Source organism: Peromyscus californicus, unplaced genomic scaffold, assembly GCF_007827085.1.
Source record: "Peromyscus californicus insignis strain IS unplaced genomic scaffold, ASM782708v3 Scaffold_5__1_contigs__length_169319896, whole genome shotgun sequence".
Classification (NCBI taxonomy): domain Eukaryota; kingdom Metazoa; phylum Chordata; class Mammalia; order Rodentia; family Cricetidae; genus Peromyscus; species Peromyscus californicus.
Genome location: NW_026294573.1, coordinates 51,846,720 through 51,871,378, shown reverse-complemented (window position 1 = coordinate 51,871,378; position 24,659 = coordinate 51,846,720). Strand labels below are relative to the sequence as shown.

At 37.0% G+C, this 24,659-nt stretch overlaps 1 protein-coding gene across 2 annotated transcripts in view; it reads left to right on the top strand.

The window, feature by feature from the left end:
* Window positions 1-24,659, top strand: part of Efcab7 (EF-hand calcium binding domain 7) — a 42,575-nt gene that overhangs the window by 3,347 nt on the left and 14,569 nt on the right. For both annotated transcript variants that reach the window (XM_052715596.1, XM_052715597.1), the window contains exons 3-10: window positions 3,553-3,764; window positions 4,703-4,789; window positions 5,825-6,020; window positions 6,459-6,577; window positions 15,893-16,034; window positions 16,964-17,073; window positions 19,758-19,915; window positions 21,443-21,576. In XM_052715596.1, the coding sequence (XP_052571556.1) occupies window positions 3,553-3,764; window positions 4,703-4,789; window positions 5,825-6,020; window positions 6,459-6,577; window positions 15,893-16,034; window positions 16,964-17,073; window positions 19,758-19,915; window positions 21,443-21,576 (1,158 nt within the window). The remainder of the gene's footprint in view (window positions 1-3,552; window positions 3,765-4,702; window positions 4,790-5,824; window positions 6,021-6,458; window positions 6,578-15,892; window positions 16,035-16,963; window positions 17,074-19,757; window positions 19,916-21,442; window positions 21,577-24,659) is intronic.

The window sequence follows — 24,659 nt, the reverse complement described above, 5'->3', positions numbered from 1 at the left end:
TAAAACTCCACTTTGCTGCCATTGGTGAAATATCTGAGGTTTTTTTTTCTTCTTCTTTTGAAAATAGAAACAGTGGCTGGGAATGGTGGTGGATGCCTTTAATCCCAGCATTCAGGAGGCAGAGGCATATGGATCTCTGTGAGTTCAAGGCCAGTCTGATCTACAAAGCGAGTTCCGGGACAGCCAGGACTGTTACACAGAGAAACTCTGTCTCGAAAAAACAAATCAAAACAGAAAAACAGTGAATTTGCTAAATTGAAAAGTTTAACATACCTTCCTATGGTATAGTTCTTGAACTATTAATCAATTAATATGTATTAATAAGACACTGTCAGCCCTGTGAAATTATCTGGGTAGAAAACAAACCTGTTTTTGCATCTCCAGTGTTACACATGGATTTGGTTTAAGGTGGAATATATTCTTTGTAGCACTGTTGGGCTAAAGATAGTTTTTTACAAAGGAATTTGTATATCAGTGACATCTGTTTCTTACCACTCTTTTTCATATATGCTTCTGCCCTTAGCACATAACATATGGTCTGACATTTCCATGCAGAGTCAGACACATCGGGTCCACAGGTATTGCAGATACATGGCAAAGCTTAAGTACACCATAAGCAAAAGATCACAATATAGATGTCAACCTTTAAACATCTGCAGTTAGTAAAGACTTCTCAGATGCAGAGAGGTTTACTTCTGTGTACATATTTTGGCATAATTTTATTTTGAGACAGTTATCCTTTTTAAATCAATAGTTTTAAAGGATCTAGTGATATAGCTTAATGCTAGAGCCCTTGCGCAGGCCTGGAGTTCCATCCTCGGCACTTAAAACAAAAAGAAGATACACCCAGAAGATTCTTAGGTGGTGAATATAGTAGTCAGGCATGAAGGCACAGGCTTATAATCCCAGCACTGAGGAAGCTGAGGCAGGAGGATTATCTTAAGTTTGAGCCAGCTTGGACCATAGTAGAGACTGTATAAAATGGGGGAAAAAAAACTAAAATTTTCTTTGTTATTGAAGATAGTGGCACATGTTTGCTGAGCTGCTGTTTCTAAGAGTTGGTAAGATGGCTTTTCTAAATATTTACCAAAAGAATTTCCTTCCCCAATAGATTTTTAACCTTCAAATTACAATTTAAATTCTACTCTATTCTCCCATTCTAGTCAGTGGAGTTGACTAGGGATAGATTCCTAAATACATATATCATTTCTGTAATTCTGTTGGTAGATGAATTATGGAATTGTTTGTTTATGTAGGAGGCAAATACTTATTCTTTATTCCTAGGGAAGCGTGGGAACCAAGGATTTTTCCGTATCGACAATTTAAAAAAAATGTATGTTCAGTGCTACACATTTCCATAAAGATCTTCTAAGCAGGTAGAAGATGGCAGTTACAGTAGTGAAAACTAGTGTCAGCAGAACCTTGAGGTGGTTCACTGGTTAAGGGCATCTGCTGCCAAACTTGGCGACTGGAGTTGCGTCCCTGGGGCCCGCAACGGGGAAGAAGAAAAAATTAAATTGGCTTCTGACCTCCGTGTAGATTGTGTGTGTGCGCGCACACACACACACACACACACACACAATGTTAAAAAATAAATTCTGTTGGCTGTGTAGATCATCTCCAAGCTTGTCTTCTTGTTTCCCTTCCTGTGTCTATTTCAGTTATCTAAGTACAGTTTGTTGGCATAAACTGAAGGATAGGGAAATGTCTCCTAGTCTTTCAAATGTAAGTCATGACCACAGGTAGCAATATTACACTTAACATGCAGGCTTTACATAGGCCAACGAGACAGCTCAATAGGTAGAGGAGCTTGCCACCAAGCTTGAGGACCTGAGTTCAGTCCCCAGAACCCTCGTGGTGGAAGGATAGAACCAACTATAACAAATTGTCATCTGACCTCCACATTTGCGCCATGGCATGCATGTTCAGGCACACACACAGATGAACATGATGATGATCATAATGCTGATGCACACACGCAAATGATAATAATAATAAATACATAAGATGTAAATATTTTTTAAAGATGTAGAATTTACACTTATATCACAGAACAACTTTGGACCAAAAAAAGCTTTTGTCTCCAAAGAACAAAGTCACCCTTCGTATGATTATGTGCAACTAGTGCCCAATAATTGATTCAAATATTTATATTTATTATGTTGATCTAGTTTCCCTTTCTTGGTGGATATTTCTCTAAACTATTTTGTATTTACTAATCTTCATTACATTAAGTTGTAGAAAATTCAGATAATCATTTTAGTGCTGATTTATGATGCACATATAGTATACATTCCCACCCCCAATAGTTGGAAATTTCCAATATAATATTTTATAATAAAACTTGCTAGCACAATTCAAGACAGATACAGCTTTAGAAATTTAATGATTTCTTCTCTGGTGGTTCAGAAACTTATGGACAGTTATAAAGTAATATGTAGAAGTTCATTTGCAAATTACTACATCACTTGTAGTAAACTGAAGAAGGTGTCTGTAATTGTTTAAAGATATTGTATTTAGTGTTGTGTGACATATACAAATACACAGCCTTTCTGAGATTGTAAGTCCTTCACCGATTACAGTTAAAAATTACTATATTTAGCTAAGTATCTGTGTGTTTGTGTGTGTGTGCACACACGCGTGCATGCACACACATTTATATGCACAGGTGCCTGTGTGGTGCCTCTTTGTGTATGTATGCACATGGCAAAGCATTTAGAGGTCAGAGCACAACTTGGTTCTTTCCACTGTGTGGATCCTGGGGAGAGAACTGAAGTTCTCAGGTTTGATGGCAAATGCTTTCACCTGCTGAGCCATCCCACTAGCCCTGCAAATGGATGCTTTTGTGCACATAGTTGACATTTGGTGCATGCTTGACATTCCGGAGCCCCTACTACCTAGCTCTGGTGAACATTATAGATACTACACCTTGTTGACATTAAAGTTCTCGAACAAATGAGTTCTTCCAGTCAGTGAAATATCTGTTAACCCTGAAAAAAAATCACTTTTGCTTTTTGTGGTTACCCCTGTGGTCTCAAAAAAAAAAATTCAGTCAACCTTGTTTTCTCTAAAAGTTCTTAGATAAACTGGTGGCTCATCCTTGTAATCCCAGAACTTTGGAGGCAGAGTCAGGAAGATCACATCAAGTTCAAGGCCAAACCAGATCTACAAAATGAGTTCCAGGCTGGCCTGGGCTACAGAGTGAGAACCTGCCTCAAAAAATTAAGTTCTTAAGTAAACCAGATAATGACAGTTAAGTAGGTTGAAAACAAAACAGATAGAAGAAGGAATAAACCAGTTCTGCCTCTAATATATTAAGTCTCTTTAGCTGGTAGGCATGTATATTTTTTGCTTTTGATAATGAAGCATATATGGATGTAACTAGCTAGAGAAACATACATTGATGTAACTATGTAGTCAATACCAATGATGATTTGATGAGAGATACTGGATTTGCTTACTAATATATAGGGATTGGAGAAAAAGAATACTCAAATATCAATTCCAAATGTTATAGTAATATGTAATACTTTTTTTTTTTAAATTGGGCAGCTCTTCAGCATGCAGGAAGAAATCCATCCCAAAAGACCATTAATAAGTATTGGACTCCTCAAACTGCCAAACTGAATTTTGATGATTTTTGTATAATTTTAAGCAAGGAAAAACCTACTTCAAAAGCAGAATTGCTAAAATCTTTTAAACAGTTAGATGTAAATGACGATGGCTCTATTCTACACTCTGACCTTCATAAGTATCTAACAAAGGTAAGACCTGCGGGAGTTTTATACTGTGCATGTCTGTAAAGCACCTGGAGTCCAACTTTGGCTACCAAACTCCACATTAAGTATTCTCTCACCGGGGTAAGTGAATGGCATACAGTATTTGTAAAGTGTTTGCAGTCCTTCTCCATGAAAAGTGCTTTATAAAAAAGAGAGAAAGTATGAAGTCGAGCCCATGTTTAGTTTCCCTTCCCCCATGTAATTCTTTCCTGCTCAGAACTCTGAAATCTATGATTTTCATGTGTTCAGTAAAAGGAAAATAAGTATAAATGTGATTTGATATCATTTTGTTTCTTTTTTCTTTTTCGTTTTTCTAGACCAGGTTTCTCTGTACAGCCCTGGCTGTCCTGGAACTCACTCTGTAGACCAGGCTGGCCTTGAACTCAGGGATCCACCTGCCTCGGCCTCCTGAGTGCTGGGATTATAGGTGTGCACCACCACGCTCAGCTCGTTTTATTTTTTGAACACTTTTAGAAGATATTATAACTCTATCTTCAATATCCATTATTACAGACTCTATAACATAAATTGTTAAAATCTTGAAACTGAAATTAAACATATTGTTCACAAAATTTAATAATTTTATGAAATTTTATTTAACATAGTCTCATTATTGCTTAATACTCTCATTCTGACTCATAATGAAACCACATATTCAACTTATTTGTAGAAGAGGTTAAAATATGTTTCCAACTGGGCATTGTAGCCCACTCACACCTTTAATCCCAGTGCTTGAGAGGCAGAGGTAGGCAGCTCTCTGAGTTCCAGGCCAACCTGGTCTACATAGTAAATTCCAGGTCGGCCAGGTCTATATAGTGAAACTGACTCAGAAAAATAAACAACAAAAAATGCATTTCTACCATCACTGTCAATAACAAAGCATTAATTATGTTGTTTTAAAATATGTCTTATTTTATTTTTAGAGAGGTGAGAAGATGACTCAGGAAGAAGTAAATGCTGTAATAAATTTGGCTGATGTGAATGCTGATGGAAAGTTTGACTACATTAAGGTAGATAACCCCTTATTGAAAGAAACATGCATGCTGTGTAGGGAATCATTTTAATTTTCCCCTGTGTTGCTACAATGTAACTGACAAAATGATATATAGTGATAGTGTATGCAAAGATGCTTTTGATATATGCATACATTATGAAATGATTAGACCATATCAGATAAGTGTGTTTGAACTCAGGACCTCATACATGTGAAACACTGTACCGTGAAGCAACTCCAGCCCCTATCCAAATGTTTTTTAAATATTGGTAAGGGCATAGTTATATACTGCATACCCATTGTACTTTTAATTTATCCTCTCAGTCTCATAATTATGATCTGATGATTATATTACAAATAGTGTAGGGCAAGCAAGCATCCCTAATCTGAACATTCAAAATATGAAATGCTCCACAATCTGAAGCTAAGTTCCATGTGGGAGCTCATGTTAAGGCCTGCTAAAAGTATAACTTAAAAAACTTCCTTTGGGCTATTTGTATAAGCAGCACATGAAATAAGTGGATTTCTCAATTAGACTTAGCTACCAAAGATATCCTATTATGTATCTGCACATGCTCCAAAATCTGAAGTCATCCAAAATACTTTTGGTCGAAGCATTTTGAATAAGGGCCACTCAGCCTTTATAACCAAGTTAAAATACATATACGTGCACATACAAGTATACAAGCAAGCATAGAGACTCCCTTCAGAAATGAACATTTTCTAAGGTGAAACAGTCAGAAAAATTATTTAGAACAAATGCAAGTCTATGTGTCTTGTTAAAAAAAATAAATAAATCACCTCTCCTGGTGTACCATTCATTTTCACTCGCAGTGTGACCCCACTGATTGATGGCTGCATTTCACTGGGTCACTTGGGGCTGGCTGGGCAGTCTGGTTCACAGAAAATAACATGAGCAACAAGTAAAGTAAGAAACGCGTTTCATTGACCAGCCTCCTCCTTGCCTACTAATGTGTGTTTACCTCCCTTGCCTCCCAAATGTAGGACTGAACATTTCCCTCCCCAGCTGACAGTTTTCTATTTCCTTTAGTTTTGTAAATTATATATGACAACCAGCGAGCAATGTCTCAAGACCACACTAGAAAGACTGGAGGCTGACAGTAAACTGAGGTGGCAGCAGTTTGGAAGCCATAGCGAAGGGTCCCATGAAAGAGACTCATCTCCAGCGCCAAAACCGTCACCTAGAATCATAAGAAAAAATGACCAGGAAACATTCTCAAGTAAAGGTATTTACTTTCAATACTAAAAATTTCTTGATCAGAAATGGTGGATCATAATTCAAACAAAAATGTCCTTTCATCTCCAGTTATCAATAATAAGGTAAATGAGAATCCAACTATTAGCTACCATTTCTAGACTTTCTTAGCAGTAAAAATCTACTGAAGTAAAATTTTATTATGAAACCTCACTTGGCTATGCTCATTACATTTTATTAAAACTAAAATTTCAGACTAAAAGATGACATATTGAAATAAAGAGTCTTATCTTAGTAGCACATAAATTAAAACCATTAAGGCCTGATCAATATAAAACCTCTGACTGCATTTCAATAGGAAGAACAAAGAGAGTGAAATTAATGCAATGGACTGTATGACACTGTGTTTAGAAACTAACTGCTGCTGACCACTTTTCATGTATAAGACCAAATAACTTACTTTTTACAGGTGACCCAAGCCATTCCTTACTGTCAACAACTAGAAAATTCAAAACATCTGTTTCCTTCACAATTACCATGAGTGCTAATAGTAACCGAGAGTCCAAGTTAACAGAGCCAAACCTAAAGGTACAGTACTTTAAATAAACTTCAGATTATTAGTAATTATTGAGTGTTTACAGGGAACCAATGGAGTCTGTGGACTAATTTGAGTTTTTCCTATAGAACGCAGTATTTCTATTTGTAATATTTTCAATTAGACATTTATTTATGTGGCATGCCGTTGTGCACATGTAGAGGTTGGAGGACAACTTGTGAGAGTTGGCTCTTTCCACCCTATGGGGTGCAGGACGGAATCTGAGCTGTGTGCTTTGCCTGTAGATATCTGTGTCTGCTGAGCTATCTTGCTGGCCTTGGTTATGATATTTTAAAGTAAAAAAAACGAGTAAGAATATTATTACGTATAAGGTCTTTAGTTTGAAAATGGTGACTCTTCAATTTTTGAACTTGATGAATAGATTAATTATCTATATACCTTGGCAAGTAAAATTTTTCATTTGACAAATACCTTCCCTAGGTGTCGCCTAAGTAAATCGTGCATTCAATATCAATTCCTGCGAGAGAAAGACCACAAAGTCACTTTGCTAAGTCAATATTTGTTGAGTGTTAATATTGATCTTCTTCCTTTGTTTTCCCCTTTTAGACTCAACTTTTACTAGTTTTCTTTCTGCAGAAAATAATAGCTGCAGAAATATAAAACATTAACTGGAAACTGCTAGGATACATTAAAAATGTGCACCTGGAGACCTCTGTAAAAGGGGGAAATGGTTATGACCACACACTCTAACTGCTGCTGAGAACGGAACTGATTGTTCTCCAGAGCTGCGTTCTTGTTTCAAATAACAACTCTGTATTTGTTATTGAACTCTGAAGTCCCTTATATCTTTACATTGCTAGACAGTGACATTTGTTCTTTATTAAAATTTTAAAACATCATCCCTAAGGAATTTTGCTCTGACTGTTTAGGAATATATACACCTTAAGCAATTTGGTGTGCATGTCCAGTTTGTTCACACATATTTCATGTTCCAACAATATTATTTTTCACCAATAGAACCTTTTTGTATTTTGTGATTAACTTAAATGTTAAAATATTAGTCTGGTTAATTATGATTTACCTAACTCTAAAGTGTTTAATTTTAGTCATCATGTAGAGATATAAATGTTAATAGATTATATTAAATCATAAGTCTTTCCTTCTGTGCCATTAATACAGTTCCTTTAGTTCAGTCCAACAAACAATTTCTAATTAAGTAATGTGTGTCAATTATTTTGCTTAGTGTAAACTATGGGCCTTGAATTGAAGAAATTTCCATTTGGTTATTCACTGTCATATGCCAAGGTGGTATAGCATAGTATTTCATTGTTATAATGAATATTTATTGATTGGATACCCTGTGAAAAGAGTCTTCTTGGAATTGATAAAGCGCTCAGAATAACACACCTGCGAGTGAATTCTAGCTACTCCCCTAATGATTGCGTAAATGTGGGCAAGTTTAACAACCTCTCTTTTTAATCTGATTTTCATTAACTATGAATTGGGAATAACTTTATTTAATGTATTTTAAAAGATCTAAATTTTTTTTATTTGTTTGTTTGTCTTTTGTTTTTTGAGACAGGGTTTCTCTGTGTAGCCTTAGCTGTCCTGGAGCTAACTCTGTAGACTAGACTGGCCTTGAACTCAAAGAAATCCACTGTCTCTTGAGTGCTGGGATTAAAGGCATGCACCAACCATTGCCTGGCTAAATCTTTTTCAAAGCATTTAGCACAGTACTAGGGACATAGTCACTTGAATAAAAAAAAAAAAGATATTACAGAACTAAGACGTGACTGCATTTCTTTATATGGAAATGGAATGATGAAAGTCTGGTCTAAGAACAGTTATTCTAGTATAGGATTATGAATGGAGATAGGAGAAGGACTTCCCTGAGAGCCTGATAAAGTTATGCATTTGTAGTGATGCTAGATTGGCCCCTAGTAGTTCTTGAGTATGCTAGGAGCAGGAGGGTCTAATGGACAATCCCAGAATTAGCCTGCAGGCCATGGTTATTAAAAAAGAGTCCACTTACATTTTTTATCTAGATGTCAAGAAGGAATGTTGGTGGTGATTGAAAATTAGATTTTAAAAGTACTAAGAAGAATTTAATTATTAAAAGGAGTTGGCATACTGTCAACTTTAGAAAAGTTGTTTACATTTATTTATTATATGTCTGTGCACATGCCCCAGAGTGCATGTGGAGGTCAGAGGACAGCTTGTGGGATTGGTTCTCTCCTTCCTCTGTGTGGATTCCAGGGATTGAAGAGAGGTCATCGGCTTAGTGGAAAACACCTCTACCTGCTGAGCCATCTTGAGAGCCTACCCAACTTTTTAATCCTATAACTTCAGTATAAATATTAATTTCTTTTGGAAATGTTTGCCTTGTGTTTCTCGACCTTCTTTGTTTGCTATCTGGTATTTCTCAGATGAAGTGAGCCAAAATTACTGTTATTTTGACTTTTGAGACAGCCTAGCGAGGCTGGATGCAGATTTACAGTGTAATCAAGGATGATCTTGAACTCGTGATCCTCCTGCTTCTCTCTCCACCCTGCCAGCTGAATACATCACGGGAGAGATGGAGGTTTAGTTCGAGGCTCTCTGTTACTCAGCAGGTATCAGTTCTTTTTGTTGGTGTTTCACTTTGAAGCAATTTTCTTTTTGTAGATGTCATATATATTTGTGCAGTTTCAGAACCATTCTAGTTTTTAGTTATGAAAATGCAAAATAAATTACTAACAAGACAGCTAATTAATCTTCTTCAAGTACTTTAAGACAGTCGGTTTATGTGGAGCAGAGAAGAGTGGGATTGCACAGAAAGTGAGCAGCTTCAGGAATGGGAAATTGTTGCCAGAGTTTCCCCCTGTCCTGTCTGCCCACCTGCCTGCTTGCTCTCCCTTCCTCCCTTCCTTCCCTGCTCTTGTTCACTTTTTTTTTCTTTTTTTGCTTTTTTTGAGACTGGGTTTCTCTGTGTAGTTTTGGAGCCTGTCCTGGATCTCGCTCTGTAGCCCAGGCTGGCCTCAAATTCAGAGATCCGCCTGGCTCTGCCTCCCGAGTGCTGGGATTAAAGGCGTGTGTTCACTTTTTAAAAAGACGTGGTCTTGCTGGGTTTGTCCAGGCTGGACTCTTTCTCACAGGCTCAGTCGTTTTCTTTTAGTCTTCTAGAGTAGCTGCACTACAGGCACCATGCTCAGGAGTCAGATTTGAAATCAGACAGCCACACATTTCTAAAAGATTGAATTGCAGGAGGAAAATAACGATGTTACAGTAACTGTACATACGTGACTTTCTACTGGTCATACTTTGACACTGTATTACTATTCTCTTGTTAATCTTGGATTCTATCTAGTTGGGTTCTGTAATATTCAAGAAATGTCTAGAATTTTCCCTTGAGAGAAGAATAGCTTTAACTTCCTTGCTATAAAGCAGTCACTACTGAAATTAGAGTAGGCCACAAGTCATCAGTGGGAAGCTTCAGAGATGTAACCTGCCTGTAGTCATTCTCCTAACAGGGACTTGCCTAAATATATGTCTACTAAAATGTTTTATATGATATGTAGGACACATACCATACAGCACATACATAGTATACACATATATATCATACAATATCCAGCTATACATATATACAACATGTTTTGTGTGCATAAGCCATGTACATGTGAAGCATACCAACTATTATACACAAGTTTCTCTATAAAATAGTACAAATGTGTAATACAGCTATGTATATAAATATATAATACAAATTGAAAATGGTTCATTCTTAATTATTGCTAAAGCAACAGTCATGTTTCTTTTTAAAAATGTTAATCAATTTAACTTGTCAATTAAGACAATCCGTATCAATTTTCCTTCATAAATCATCTATTTAACCTTTTATTTTTAAGTATTCTTTAGTAACAAAAAAGTAATAACACGTTTTACCTGCTTCTTCAAACAGTGAAAGCAAATAACTTCCTGCAAGAGTGTGACGTAGACTCCCTTGGTAAAGAGTGACGAGGATGACAAGCTCCCATGCTGTCATCTGTGGCAGGGCTGCTTGCTAACTCATGCTTACTTAGATTGCCGATAACACAGAATTCTATGTCAGGACAAGTGTTGACCAGAGCGACCCAGGAAAGATAGAACCTCACTGATAGATTTGTTTTGATCATTGCTTTCTACTTTAAAGCTTGTGATTTGTGTCTTTAGTATTTCCTTAGTTCTTATGAATAAGTGAGATCTGTGTATCACCAGTGAAATAACAGTTGTTTGCATTTATAGGAATATACTTGAATTGGTAGAATCTAGCACCACCTCATGCCCGCTCTAAGAATTACAAGCGGTTTTATTTGTCAAAAGATGTATATTATACATGGAATTTCCTCCTCTATTATTCTAAAAATATTTTAAAATTTTCTCATAAACTCAAAACTGTCAACCTGGTCTGTATTCCATTCAAATTCATTTATTTAAACAATTCAGACAATTTCTTAGTATTTTTTACTTTTAATTCATAGCATGTTAGTCTGGATCCATGACCCCCTCCCCCCCGAAAAAAAATCACAACAAAAACCAAAAACCTTTGTGATTGAAAGTCTTGTTTTAAATAAAATTTCAAGTTGAATAAGCATTATGTATTTAATAAATTTGGTGAACCTTAAGAAACCAATTGTTTCCTTTTAAACATTATTGCTCCAAGGTTTCCTAGCAATATTATTTACTGTTCAGAACAATTCACTGATGTTCATTTGGTGTCAATCATGTGGCACTTGCCTACTTTTGTGTAGCCATTCCTTGCTTTTCCAGTCCTATTAACCTCAGTGTATTATTACAGTATGGAGTTTGGCAGTCTTCCGTAGAAACTTACAAATTCTTTTTCTATTATAGCATTTCCCCCCAGAACTGGAACATGGGAAAGATCTCTAATAAAAATGTTAACCTTCTCAACTAGAGTTTTAAAGCCATTTCCTATCAGCCCTAGGCACTGCCTCCAGAAGAACTGTCTGCCATGGACAACTTCTCTTTAGTTTCCCGAATGTCACAAGTCACATTAACTACCAATATTCTAAACAATGCGCATTAAGGAAAATAAGTTCCTCTAGGGTGGTGAGAAGGCTCAACGGGTAGACGCTTGACAGCTTGAGTTCAGTTCCCAGATCCCAGTGGAAGGAGGGACCAACTCCAAAATACGGAGAGCTGCTTCAGTTAAGCTAAATATTTAAGTTTGTTCTAACCCTCAAGTGTGTAAGTAGTTCAGAATGATAATGCCCCATCAGTGTATCATTTACTATATATGTTTTATGTTATATATTATTGATTTATAATATAAACATGAAATTTCGTTTAAAGCTCACTTTAGAAAATCATGGTAGTCTTGTTGGTGTGTTTTATTTTTGAGAAAGGGTCTCACTGTGTAGCCCTGACTGGCCTGGAACTCTGTGTACTCCAAAGTGGCCTCAAACTTGCTGCCATATTCCTGTTTCTGCCTCCCAAGTGCTGGGATTATAAACAAAGCCGCCATGCCCAGCAGTCTTGGCAAAGTAGAGCAGAACTCAGAATACAACTGGTAGACTGTAGAGAAAAGCTTCTGAAGTCATTGAGAAATGTGGGATCATGCTTACCATGTTTTTTTTCGGACTTTCCTTATCTACCAAAATGGATGTCCTTGATTACCTTTAGACCCTCTCTATCTTTGAAATGAACTGACGTCTTTGATGTAAAAATCCAAAATCTAAAATTCTCCCAAACCCCCCAAATTGTAAACAGTAACATGATGCCACGAGTATAAACCTCCACAACTGCCCTTCATTTGATGGCTGCACTTCAACATTAGGCATGTGCTGCATAAAACATGCTTAAGAAATGGGTTAGACCTGGGGCTATTCCAAAGATGTCATGTTATGTATAAGATGCCATGTTCCAAAACCTGAAGAAAAAAGCAAAATCTAAAACACTTCTGGTTCCCAAGATTTAGATAAAGACACCCAATGTATACTTGTAATTTTGAATTGTCCTTTACCATTTCAGATGGGTAAATTTAAAATATGTGTTCCTAAGAAGTATCTGATAAATTGAATCTGCTAATACTGTAATCAAAAATGATTGAGAGGAAAACATTTTATGTCAGAATCACAACTCAAACTTTCTCAAAGGATAACTTATCTAAATACTCTATGTTTATATTTCCTCTCTTGCCCTTACAAGCCGTTGCCATCTCAAATCATGTTTGCTATGTTAAGGACAATTTGTTCTGAGCCCTGCATCTGTTGTGAGCCCATATGTGTCCTATCTAAGAGATTTACAGGGAAGCTAAATGACTGTCTGGGTGTATGCTTTTCATTAATAGTTGAACTTTTGACTTAAGCCCAAGTTTGAACTTCATGATGCTAAAGCTAAGAAAAGGTACTTTTCACATTGTCCCATAGGGTTATTGAAATATCACATGCAATAACTTGTTTCCGTCTTTGATGATATACTCATTAAGTCCAATAATTTAAGGTCACATATTAATTTCTTAGGATAAAAATACTAGTATCTTCCGTGCCATATGGTGTGACTGTACATATAATTAATGACTGACTGAAAGCTTGAATGGTAGTTCAGTAGTGATAAGATCTTGAAAATCAGTTTAAAAAGGCATCCATAAAAAATACTAGACAGGTATGGTGGTCTATGCCTCTAATATCAGCACTTAAGGGACTGAGGCAGAAGGATTGCTGCAAGTTTAAGGTTAGTGTTGGCTATAAAGTGAGGTGCTGAACTTAAAAAGGAGGATTTACATCAATTAAGAAATAGCAAATTTAAAATAAAAACCACATGCATCAGTGCTTACAAAGGGTGTTAGTATCTAAAATAACTTACTAAAATATTATAAGAACCTGCCTCATCTGCAATATGAGTATGGAACGAGAAGATAAATAGGCAATTCACAAGAAAGAAACAAAAATTAATAAATACAGAGCAAAATGTTAATCTCTGAAAGTATAAGCAGAAATTCTAATTAATTTAGAATGCAAAAGTTATTAAAATCCCATTTTCTTGCTGTCGTTACATTTGGTGCATAAAATAAACATAATATTATACAGTGTTTTATGTACCCATACCTTAATTAGGAAATCATTCCTCACAGCCCCATTTTTTTCATGATAACATAGTTTGACCAAGTTTTATTATAAAGTTATTACATTTTATACCATCGTGGTCATTTGAAAATAGTATCACTGACTTGTAATATGGGAATGCATATTAGTAGATCTAAAATCCTAGTTTTTCTCTAAGGTTATTTTTAGGGAAATCATTTTTTAGGAGAAACTTTTAGACAAAATGGTATTCATGTTAAGATTATCTGTGCTGGTGAGAAATTGGAAGTGAGCTAAATGTCTAACACCTTGTTCTTTTTCAATAGTAAAATATTTTTGATGTAAGATTAAATTTTAGAAACCCAAAGAAAATGGTGTTTATTAGAATATAAAACTTGATTTTTATAAAGGTTTGTGTTAGAAAGGATTATATTACAATCATAATATGATAGAATTATAGGGATTTTCAATAAAAGAATTATAGGGATTTTCTTATTTTAAAATTTTATATTAAATGTATAAATATATTTAAAATGATTATCTTATATAATAAAAATGTTATATAAGTATGTACTAGGACAATTTTGCCTTTAAGAGAAGTAAGAAGCTGGGTGAGGTGGTACATGCCTTTTGCCTTAGTCCCAGCACTTAGAGGCAGAGTCAGGCAGATGTCTGTGAGTTCAAGGCCACCCTGGTCTACACAGTGGTTTTTAGGTTAATTGGAGCTAAAAAAGAAAAAAATGAGAATGAGAAATTATTCTTGATATATATAATTTTTAGTCTTGCTTCTTCATAAGTATATAGTACATACTGTGATGTTATTGTTATAGGACTAATGCATGTCTTTTGAATAGCTATCAATACTATTAAGTCCTTGAAGTTAGTGTCTAAATATCCTTACAGATAAGTAGTAGAATTTCCTGATAAAGTCATTCAGTCCTCATTAGTACTCTATTTTTGGAGATGATTAGGACCAGTACAGAAATATGTCTTCTGTTGTGGTAGGCAAGTTCACTGATGATAAAGTGAAAAGCATTTTCCACACATCTATGGTAATGATAATTTCAGTCAACAGTCTTTTACTACCTGCCCAACATGCTGTTTTCAAATTTTACTTCCTTCTGTGATGTGATGGGATTTGGCTAGCTGACAGTTTTACCAGTCCCCCTCTCCTTTTATTTTATCATTATTATTATTTTTTTAAGGTAAGCCTTTAAGGTAGCCCAGACAGGTCTCAGACTTCCTTCTGTTTTAGCCTGAGAGGTGGTATTATAAGGGAGTACTACAGCCCCACTTTCTTGGTGTATTTTTAGTAGCTGTAAAGCTCTTATTTATAAACTTGTATTTTTGCTTACTAAAACTTGAAATCATTATTTGGGTTGTTCTGTAATTAATCTTTAAATAGAGAATCTTGCTTCTTTTCCTTTTGTATTTTAGCTTTAGTAATCCTTACTTCTTCATTCTTATTATGCTCTCAACACTAACGTCACCTGGATTGTGACAGTTGTGTAGGGTGTATTTTCTATCAGTATTTATGTGAACTTAAGTAAATTATTTTTGTGGTGTGTTTTTGTAACTTTTTATTCTCTAAATAATGTTGACCAGGGCTGGAGAGATGGCTCAGCAGTTCAGAGCACATACTGCTCTTGCAGAGGACCCAGGTTTAGTTCCCTCACTCCTATCAGGCCTCTTACAATTGACCGCAGCTCCAGCTCCAGGGTATCTGACACCTTCTTCTTGTCTTCACAGGCGCTGGACTAGTTTGCGTTGACACCTCCCCCCCCCCCCCCCCCCCCCGCCGCCACACACACACACACACACACACACACACACACACACACACACACACACACACACGTTTTTAAGAAATAAACATGAATCTTTCAAAAATTAGAAAATAAAAAAAGTGGCGATTGTCACCCACTCAGTTTGTATCAGTCCCTTCCATCAATCACACATAAATATTTATTGAGCAACTACAGTATTCTAGGCACTACTTTTGGAACTGGGATTACAGTGATTTCACACATATAATTCTCTTTTTAACCTAACCACATCACACGCACACACACACACACACACACACACACACACACACACACACACACCCTGACAATTGGGATTGATCTATTTTATGTCTGCACTTTCTCTCCTACGATTGCACACCCCCAGTGGGCAATAGGTATATTTGACATTTCTTTAGGGTCGTCTTTCCGTTTCTCCTCATTACTGTGCATGCTGAAGCATTTAACCAATATTGTTTGGAAATGTTTCCCTTCATTTCAGGACTGGCAGTGTGCACAATCAAAAGGCTGTTTCTTTTTAGAAGAAGATGGTGAAGTCGTTAGTCATCAGTACAAGATGCACATAGCTCAAAGATCTGTGCTTTATCTAACAATTAAGCCATTAAATCTGAGTCAAACTGAAGGCAAGTTTAAAATTTATATTCATTTATTTATTATTTTATTCATTTATTTATTTGAGACAGGGTCTCACTGTGTAGCTCTGGCTGTTCTGAAACTTACAATAGAGACCAGGCTGGCCTTGAACTCACAGAGATCTGCCTGGGAGTAAAGGCTACTTTACTCAGTTATGTTTATTTTTAAAATACCAATTTATATTCTCTCTGAAAATACTTTGTATTTCCTAGCCCTAGTTAAGAAAATAATCTGCCCAAGAAATGTATGGTTTTATTTAGTTTTAAATTTTTTCAATGTGTTCATTCTTCATATATGATGTTTAGTTACATGAGTACATTTTGATGCAAATATACTATACATTGAATAAATCTGCCCAAATCATTACACTTTGAGCTTTATCTCAGCAGAGGATTTTAAATAGGGACAGTGTGTGACCTGACCCATCTAAGCATGTACATAACCTGACCGTCTAAGGTATAGATGGTTTCTCCTTCCTGTGGCCTCCCAGGAGAGTGAAGTGCTGGATCCCATCTCTTCCTGAAAGGCTCTGCTCTCGCTTAGATTGTGGCGTGGTTGTCCTGCACCCCAACTCTTGTTTCTCATCGTTCTTTGTTTGGTTTTGGTGAGGATGAGCACACTGGGGATCAAACCCAGGGCCTCATGCGTGCTAGGCAAGAGCGTGGGTGCATGTCCAGCCACTGGAACACGGCTTTTTGATGATTTCAAGAGACTAGGCTTTTTGGAGACTGAGTATGGAGAGAGTCTTTCATAAAATTAAATAGAGTCGTGGCATATTATAGATATTAAGATATTTGTATATAAAAATGGAGTGTATATTTCTTTTTAAAAATCTACTGGGTAAAGTACTTAAGAGTGTGCAGTGATGGATTGATCTGAGGTGGGCTTTGTTGGTGATGTTGTTGTTGTGTGTTTCTAGGAAAACGTTCCCCTTGGTTATCAGTTGATACGGCCTTATATGTTCTTAAAGAAAATGAGGATCGAGCAGAGCCACAGCTCATGTGTTTCACTGAACTACAAAATAGAGAAGTATACATATTTTCTAATGTTTAAGAGTGTAATATGAAGCCAAGTTGAAGAAAATAATAGCTTTTCACTAGTCTTTTAAACTCGAATGTTCTCTAGTCTAGTGACGGTATAGGCAGTTCCTAATCATTATGCTATTATATATGTTTTATTAACTGTGAAAGACTTTCTCTTATATTCTGAGACTTTTTTAGGGGTTGATGAGTGTCAGCCTTGGCTCCATAACTAAGTGCTCTGATCTATCTCATGAAAATATTTTTTGTTGTTACACTCAATAAAGAGAGTGATGTCATTAGAGTCTTCCTACCCTCCAAATACATGACCCCAGCTACAGGAAAGTTTGCTTCTAATGTCTGTCTTACTTGCACTATGACTGCAAAACAGGAACTCTCCCAAATTACTATCCTCAGGCTTGACTCATTTTGTAAGGTTCAGAAATAGTCTGATGGAAAGAAATGCTTTTAAATGTTTTTATGTGTTGCCTTTAAGGTTGTTCTGGTCTTTTCTAATTATGTATTTACTCAGAGGCCAAATATGTGAGCAGATACACATGTGGGGCTGTTTATTTTATGAGAACTACAAATACAACCTACTACACAGCAACAGGAATAATACTATTCAAGGACTTACTGCAGAATCATATTTAATCTTTATATTGGCTCAATGACAGACAAATCTTTCTCTATGGGATGTTATATAGAAGTCTTTATTGGCGGCTTCCTAACAGACAAGAGTAGTTCCTGGCCAGAACCACATAAAATGGCAGAAGTTAACCTTTTTACTAAGCTCTTCTTCAGAGCTGACTGTGAGGTGAAGTTAGAGATAAAGCAATGTCGGAAACGATAGCTTTTCCCATTTGGTTTTGGGTAAAATGACTTTCTTATGAGATTGCATGTGTAAAAACAGTCACAGCAAGGCTATGTTTAAACTGAGTTTCTGTGTTACCTCTTTATAGGCTTCTGTTGATCTGTTATATGTCATATTTTCAAAGGATTTTTACTAGTATTTTTAGCTTCACAATTATTTTCTTTAAGAAGAGTTTGGTATCCGTGAAAAACTTCCAAGTCGCCATCTATAGTGGCACTTCACAGTTATATGTGGGGAATAAAGGAAGTGCATGGGGTGACATCTACTAAGAAGTAGCAAGATATTTTTAACTCCTGTATGTCAGCCTATATATGGTCAGTCTAAGCAATTATCATTTCCAAAGCATGGATTTGGTAGTTTAGCCTTCACAATGATCCTCAGCTACATTGAATTTTTTCTTCTGCTAAAATAAGGCTTGGTGATAATCTCAGGGTGATTGTGGTCCTTGGATAATCAGGCAAAAAGAATCTAGAACTCAGATGACCAACTTATTTTCTTTATGAACCTCCAGGATGACCGAAAATAGGTTTTGAAGAGACTATTTGAGCACAATACCTGATGGAATTTGGGGGCTAGTCTATACTGTAGCACAAGTAACTGAACTAAGCTGTCATACACAATGATTGAACATGTACAGTTAGGATAGTCAAAAGGTGGTCCTTGTTTTTTATAAGAAATGTTTAGGCTCCAGAAAGCTCCTAGGAGGTACGAGGAGGGATACCATTTACTTTCACTATAGAACAGGCAGATAAAATATTTTCCTATATAAATGTCTTGATATTCATTATAAATATCCAACATTTATTAGGAAACAGTTTTAGATAAGCATGTCTGTCTAGGACTCTACATCTTGTTTTATAGTCCACGTCACCTAGTGATCTTCACAATCCACCTAAAAGTATTTTGCCAAAAAAAATGTAAGGAAAATCCACAAAGATCAGTACCTTTCACACACACACACACACACACACACACACACACACACACACACCAAAGAGAGAGAGAAAGGGAGAGAGACTTAAAGAGTCAAACTTACAGAAGCAAAGATGTATTCTATTGTATGATTTCCCTGAGCTACCAACACTGGGAGTCAGAGGCAGGAGGTCTACAAATTCAAGGCCAGCCTCGGCTTCATAACATGTTCAAGGCCAATATGAACTAGGCCTTTGGAGACTGAGTATGGAGAGACTCTTTCATAAAGTTAAATAGAGTCGTAGCATATGAAAAAATAAAAAAAAAACCACATGAGTTCCTGGCTCAAAAAACAAAAATAAACAACAGCAGAAAAGAGAGTAACATTGTAATCCATATAATTCAGCTTTCAGAAATATGTTTAACTCATGTAAATGGTGAACTTAAAAATATATTGAACTTTCTTTAATGTCATTGAAATGTTATTTACAAATCATACATTCTTATTTCAATCATAGTAGTAGGAAATCTTTACTACTTTTTTTTTTAAGGAACTTAGTGTTTGTATTTTAAAAAATTCTAAAATTACTCTCTGCTTCCTGCTGAAGGCATTTGTGTGATAAATACTTTGGAAGATCTTTGGGGATGACTTAGATGATATATAGCTTCTTCTCTCTTTTTTTTTTTTGCTTTTAGGTAGTTTTGAAAACGTAAAGGACCATAGCCTGTGGTCTTGTAGTAGGGCTACCCCAAAGGAAAATAACTTAAAACCAGTAAAAGGTTAATAAGCTATAACTAAATATTGATTTAAAACAAATGATGTCTCAAGTTTCTCCTTCAGAAGAAAGATTTAAAGTCATTAAAACTTTTGGTTGTTCATTTTATTTAATTCTTCTTCTGATAAAAAGGTGTTTGGATGGACTGGTGAACTAAGACCAGGAATTTACTGGTTAATTCCTTCCACAACTGGCTGTAGGCTAAAAAAGGAAATAAAACCAGTAACAGAAGAAGCCCAACTTGTATATAGAGATGAAACAGGGGAATTATTTCTCACAAGTGAATTTCGGTAAGTTTTGTTTATCAGTGACCTGTCTCTTTCCATTTCCAGTTGCCAGCTCCCACCCCATCTTTCTGTGGCCAGCTCCCACCCCATCTTTCTGTGGCCAGCTCCCACCCCATCTTTCTGTGGCCAGCTCCCACCCCATCTTTCTGTGGCCAGCTCCCACCCCATCTTTCTGTGGCCAGCTCCCACTCTTATCTTTCTGTGGCCAGCTCCCACCCCATCTTTCTATGACCAACTCCCACCCCATCTTTCTGTGGCCAGCTCCCACCCCATCTTTCTGTGGCCAGCTCCCACCCCATCTTTCTGTGGCCAGCTTCCACTCCATCTTTCTGCTTCAACTGAATCTCTTACCGTAGCATGATGGGCAGTGTGCTTAAAAACATCAAAGAGGCACAAAAAAATCAGTACCTCATGATTTCACTTATATGTGGTATCTAAAAAGTAAAGTTTATAGAAGCAGAGAGCAGAATGGTGATTACCAAGGATTGGTGGTGTGAGGAAATTGGGAGAAATGTTGTTTAAAAGATAAAAAAATTTGCCAGGCGGTGGTGGCGCATGCCTTTAATCCCAGCAGAGGCAGGCGGATCTCTGTGAGTTCGAGGCCAGCCTGGTCTACAGAGCGAGATCCAGGAAAGGCACAAAGCTACACAGAGAAACCCTGTCTCGAAAAACCAAAAAAAAACCCAAAAAAACAAAAAAAAACACAGAAAATTTGAGTTAGACAGGAAGAATAAATTCAGTTATCTGTTGTATAATATGGTGACTAGACTATAGCTAATATCAATTTATTATATTTAGATATAAGTAAATCTGTATCTTAGGAGTAGATATTAAGTGTTCTCACCATAGAAATTAATATGTGAGATAATAGATATGTTATTTAGCTTGATTTACTCACTCTGCAGTGTATATATATATACCAAAAGCATGCTATGTGTAACAAATATATATTTTTTAATTAATTAAGTAACCAAGAGTGACTTTATGTCGACAAGTGTAGGATTGTCATTAATTTGTAGGTTCTATGCACTTTGCCATACTTCATGTACATCTCTACCAGTGTCTTCTCCACTAGACATTGCCTTTAACGGCAGATCCTGTTAGTTGCACTCTTGATAACTGTCAAAATCTGAAGTCTAAACCTTCATAGGTTGGTCTCCTATGACCTAGATATTCACAATGAGATTTGACCACAGACAGATAAAATGTATTTGGATATAATATAACTTAGAAAAAAATCTTAAATGCCATTAATATATTTCCTTTGAAACTTGTCCTCAAAAACTGTTTTTACAAGCTAGAGAGACTGCTCAGTGGCTAAGAACACTGGGTGCTCTTCTACCTGGGTTCAATTCCTACCACCCATGTGGTGGTTCACACCCATCTGTGCGCCCTCTTCTGGCCTCTGCAGACACCAAGCATGCACATGGTGCATAGACATACATGCAGGCAAAACACACACATTAAAAAAAAAATCCTTCTTCATACTTTTTCTTTTAAAAATAATATTTTCTATTTTTATAATTTTAGGTCAACTTTATCAGAGATATTTGAAATAATTGATTTAGATGGAAATGGTCTTATTAGCCTCGAAGAGTACAATTTTTTTGAATTGAGAACAAGTGGTGAGAAGTGTGATGAGGATGCTTGGGCTGTCTGCAGAGGTAAGTGCTTTATTTTTCTTAATGGATGCTTAGAAAAATATGTGGCTGCTGTGGGATGTCATTCTGTATGCTGTGAATATGTGTTGCTCTGATTGGTTGATAAATAAATTGCTGATTGGCCAGTAGCCAGGCAGGAAGTATAGGTAGAGCAAGCAGACAAGGAGAATTCTGGGAAGAGGAAAGTGGAGTCAGGAGTCACCAGCAAGACACAGAGGAAGCAAGATGTCAAGGCAGAACCGAGAAAAGGTACCAAGCCACATGGCTAAACATAGATAAGAATTATGGGTTAATTTAAGTGTAAGAGCTAGTCAGTAATAAGCTTGAGCTAATGGCCAAGTAGTTATAATTAATATAAGCTTCTGAGTGATTATTTTATAAGCAGGCCATAGGACTGCAGCGGCCTGGTGGGATAGGAGAAACCTTCCAACTACATATGGCATCCCCTTAATCTTGGAAATAATAAGCCAGACTTCTCCAAGGAATATTATTTTAACATTTAGGATAGTGGGGGGAAAAAGCTAAACGTGGGGTTGGAGAGGTGGCGTGGTGGTTAAAAGAACTTACTGCTCTTGCCAAGGGCCAGCTTGCTTAGGTCCCAGCACCCACATCAGGCAGCTCCCAACCACCTATTACTCCAGTTCCAAGCCATTCTATACCCTTAGCCGGCCTTCACAGGCATCTTACTCACATGGTGCACATAAACTCATACAGGCATACACATGTGCGCATAAATTTTTTAGAAAAGTAAATCTCTCTTTTTTAACAGAAGCATTTATTTTCCTTATAGTGATAGTTGGTATACTTGCTAAAAGATATGAATTACTTAATGATCATTTCAACTTTTGGGGGCTTGAAATGTATTTTTAAAAACTCTTTTAAAATCATTGATTTATTTGCCAATTTCATGCATGAATACAAGGTTTCTTCCAGTGTGTCTCCTCCCACCCTCATATCCTGTCTTCCTATTCCTCCTCCTCCTTTCTACCTTCTGCTCCTCCTCTCCCTTCCTCCTCTTCCTCCTCTTCTTCTTCTCACACACTGAGTCCAGTTACTACTGCCTGCTGGAATAGTAACTGATGGTATTGGGTTGATCATGTGAAGGTGCGCATGTGCAGTGAGTTCATGAGAGTGAGAGCCGTGTGTCCAGAAGACAGCACTCGTCCCCATCCTCCTGCCCTTACCTTCTTCTGTCCCTTCTTTCACTTGGGCCCTGGGCCTCGGGTGGGGATGTTCCCTGAGCACGCTGTAGTCACTTCTGTGCTGGGAGGTCCCTTTAAGAACTCGACTCACTTAGGAGTCTCTATATTAAGTACTGTCTACTAGAGAAAAAGCTTCTCCACCAGGGTGAAGAACAACACTTATCTATGGGTATAAATACAGATATTATGGAAGCAGTTTTGACAACATGTCCATTTACTAAAACAACAGTAGCAGGTTCTTTGCTAGAGACTATGGCTTTACCTTCTAAGCCATGGCTTTTGACAAGTTTATAGTAGAGGGTAAATTCACTCCTGTGGAACAGGCTGCAGGTCCAGTTGTAGTGTTGGTTACTCCTATAACATTCATGCCACTTTGGCACCTGTGGCACATCTTGCCTGGCAGGTTAGTATTACAGCATTCAGTGGTACTGCTGGGAAAGACATTGATAATTTTTTTTTCTCCTAATAACCTGTATAGTACATTCTGGCACTGTGTAGGCTAGCCAGCAGGGAACAATTTTCCAAGTCCATTCCAAATTGATGTCTTTATATCCTACAATCAAAATACATTGTGTCTTCAGAAATAGGGTCTTTATTTAGTTATGTAGACAACAAATGGCAATGGTGTCTTAGTTACTTTTCTATTGCTGTGATAAGATACCATGACCAAAGCAACTTAGAAAAGCATGGTGGCTCATGGTTCCAGAAGGTTAGAGTCCATGACCATCATGGCAGGGAGCATGGCAGCAGACAAGTAGGCATGGCTCTGTAGCAGTATCTGGGAGCTTATATCTCAATCCACAAGCATGGGGCAGGGGGCAGGGGATGGGACAGGGGGCTGGGGATTGTGTGGGCTTTTGAAACCTCAAAGCCCACCCGCAGTGACATATCTCATTTAACAAAGCCACATTTCCTGATTCTTTCTGAACAGTTCCACCAATTGGGGACCAAGTATTCAAACATGAGCCTCTGGGGGCCATTCTCATTCAAACCACCATAAATGTCAATAGCCCATGTTATTTTAGGGGCCTTTAGCGCTTCCCTGACCAATAACTCATAAGGAGGTGTCTAACACCTAGCACTGAGTTTTCCATTTAATAACCCATGTCTTCTGGGAAGAACATTGTCCACCCATGCAGACTTTCTGTATTCAAACTCCTTTTAAAGAAAGGAGACTACTTTTCCAGCACTGGTTATCACTGAGCCACACACTGGTTCTAAAAAAGACAACAAAGAGTTAATAAGTTAGTTTCACTACAAAAATTAAGAGGTTTCCAGAAAGTTATTTATACATGTTAAGAATTTTTAGCTGGGCATGGTGGCATACACCTTTAATCCCAGCACTTGGGAGGTAGAAGTAGGAGGATCTCTGTGAGTTTGAAGCCAGCTTGGTCTACATAATGAGTTCCAGGACAGAAAGGCTACATAGAGAGACCTTATAAAACAACAACAACAACAAAAAAGAATTCTTTAATTTTTAAAAATCTGTTCTCGGTTAGGGAAGCCAAGAACACCACAGCAGAACATCATTGCATATGAGGTGAAGCCAGTTGTCACTTTGAGGCTTCGGAGGTTAGAGTAGGGTTTGTGTGTTTAAGCCAAAGCTGAAGGTCAAAGGGAAAGTCTTAAAAGTCCTAGTCAACTGAACAGGAAATGTGTCAGGAGAGAGAGGAACTACCCACCACTGCAGGAGTACTGCATGTTTCCTAGGATGGTGTAAGTGTGTAAAGGAAGTAAGCGAGGCAAGAATCTGATTAATCTGTTTCTCCAAACAGCAAGGAGGGTAAAATAGGATACTACTATAAAGATTTCTCATTTCTTTTTATAAATAAGTTGTTGTTTAATATTAAAATCCATTAAGTTTGATGATTTACACAGTATAGC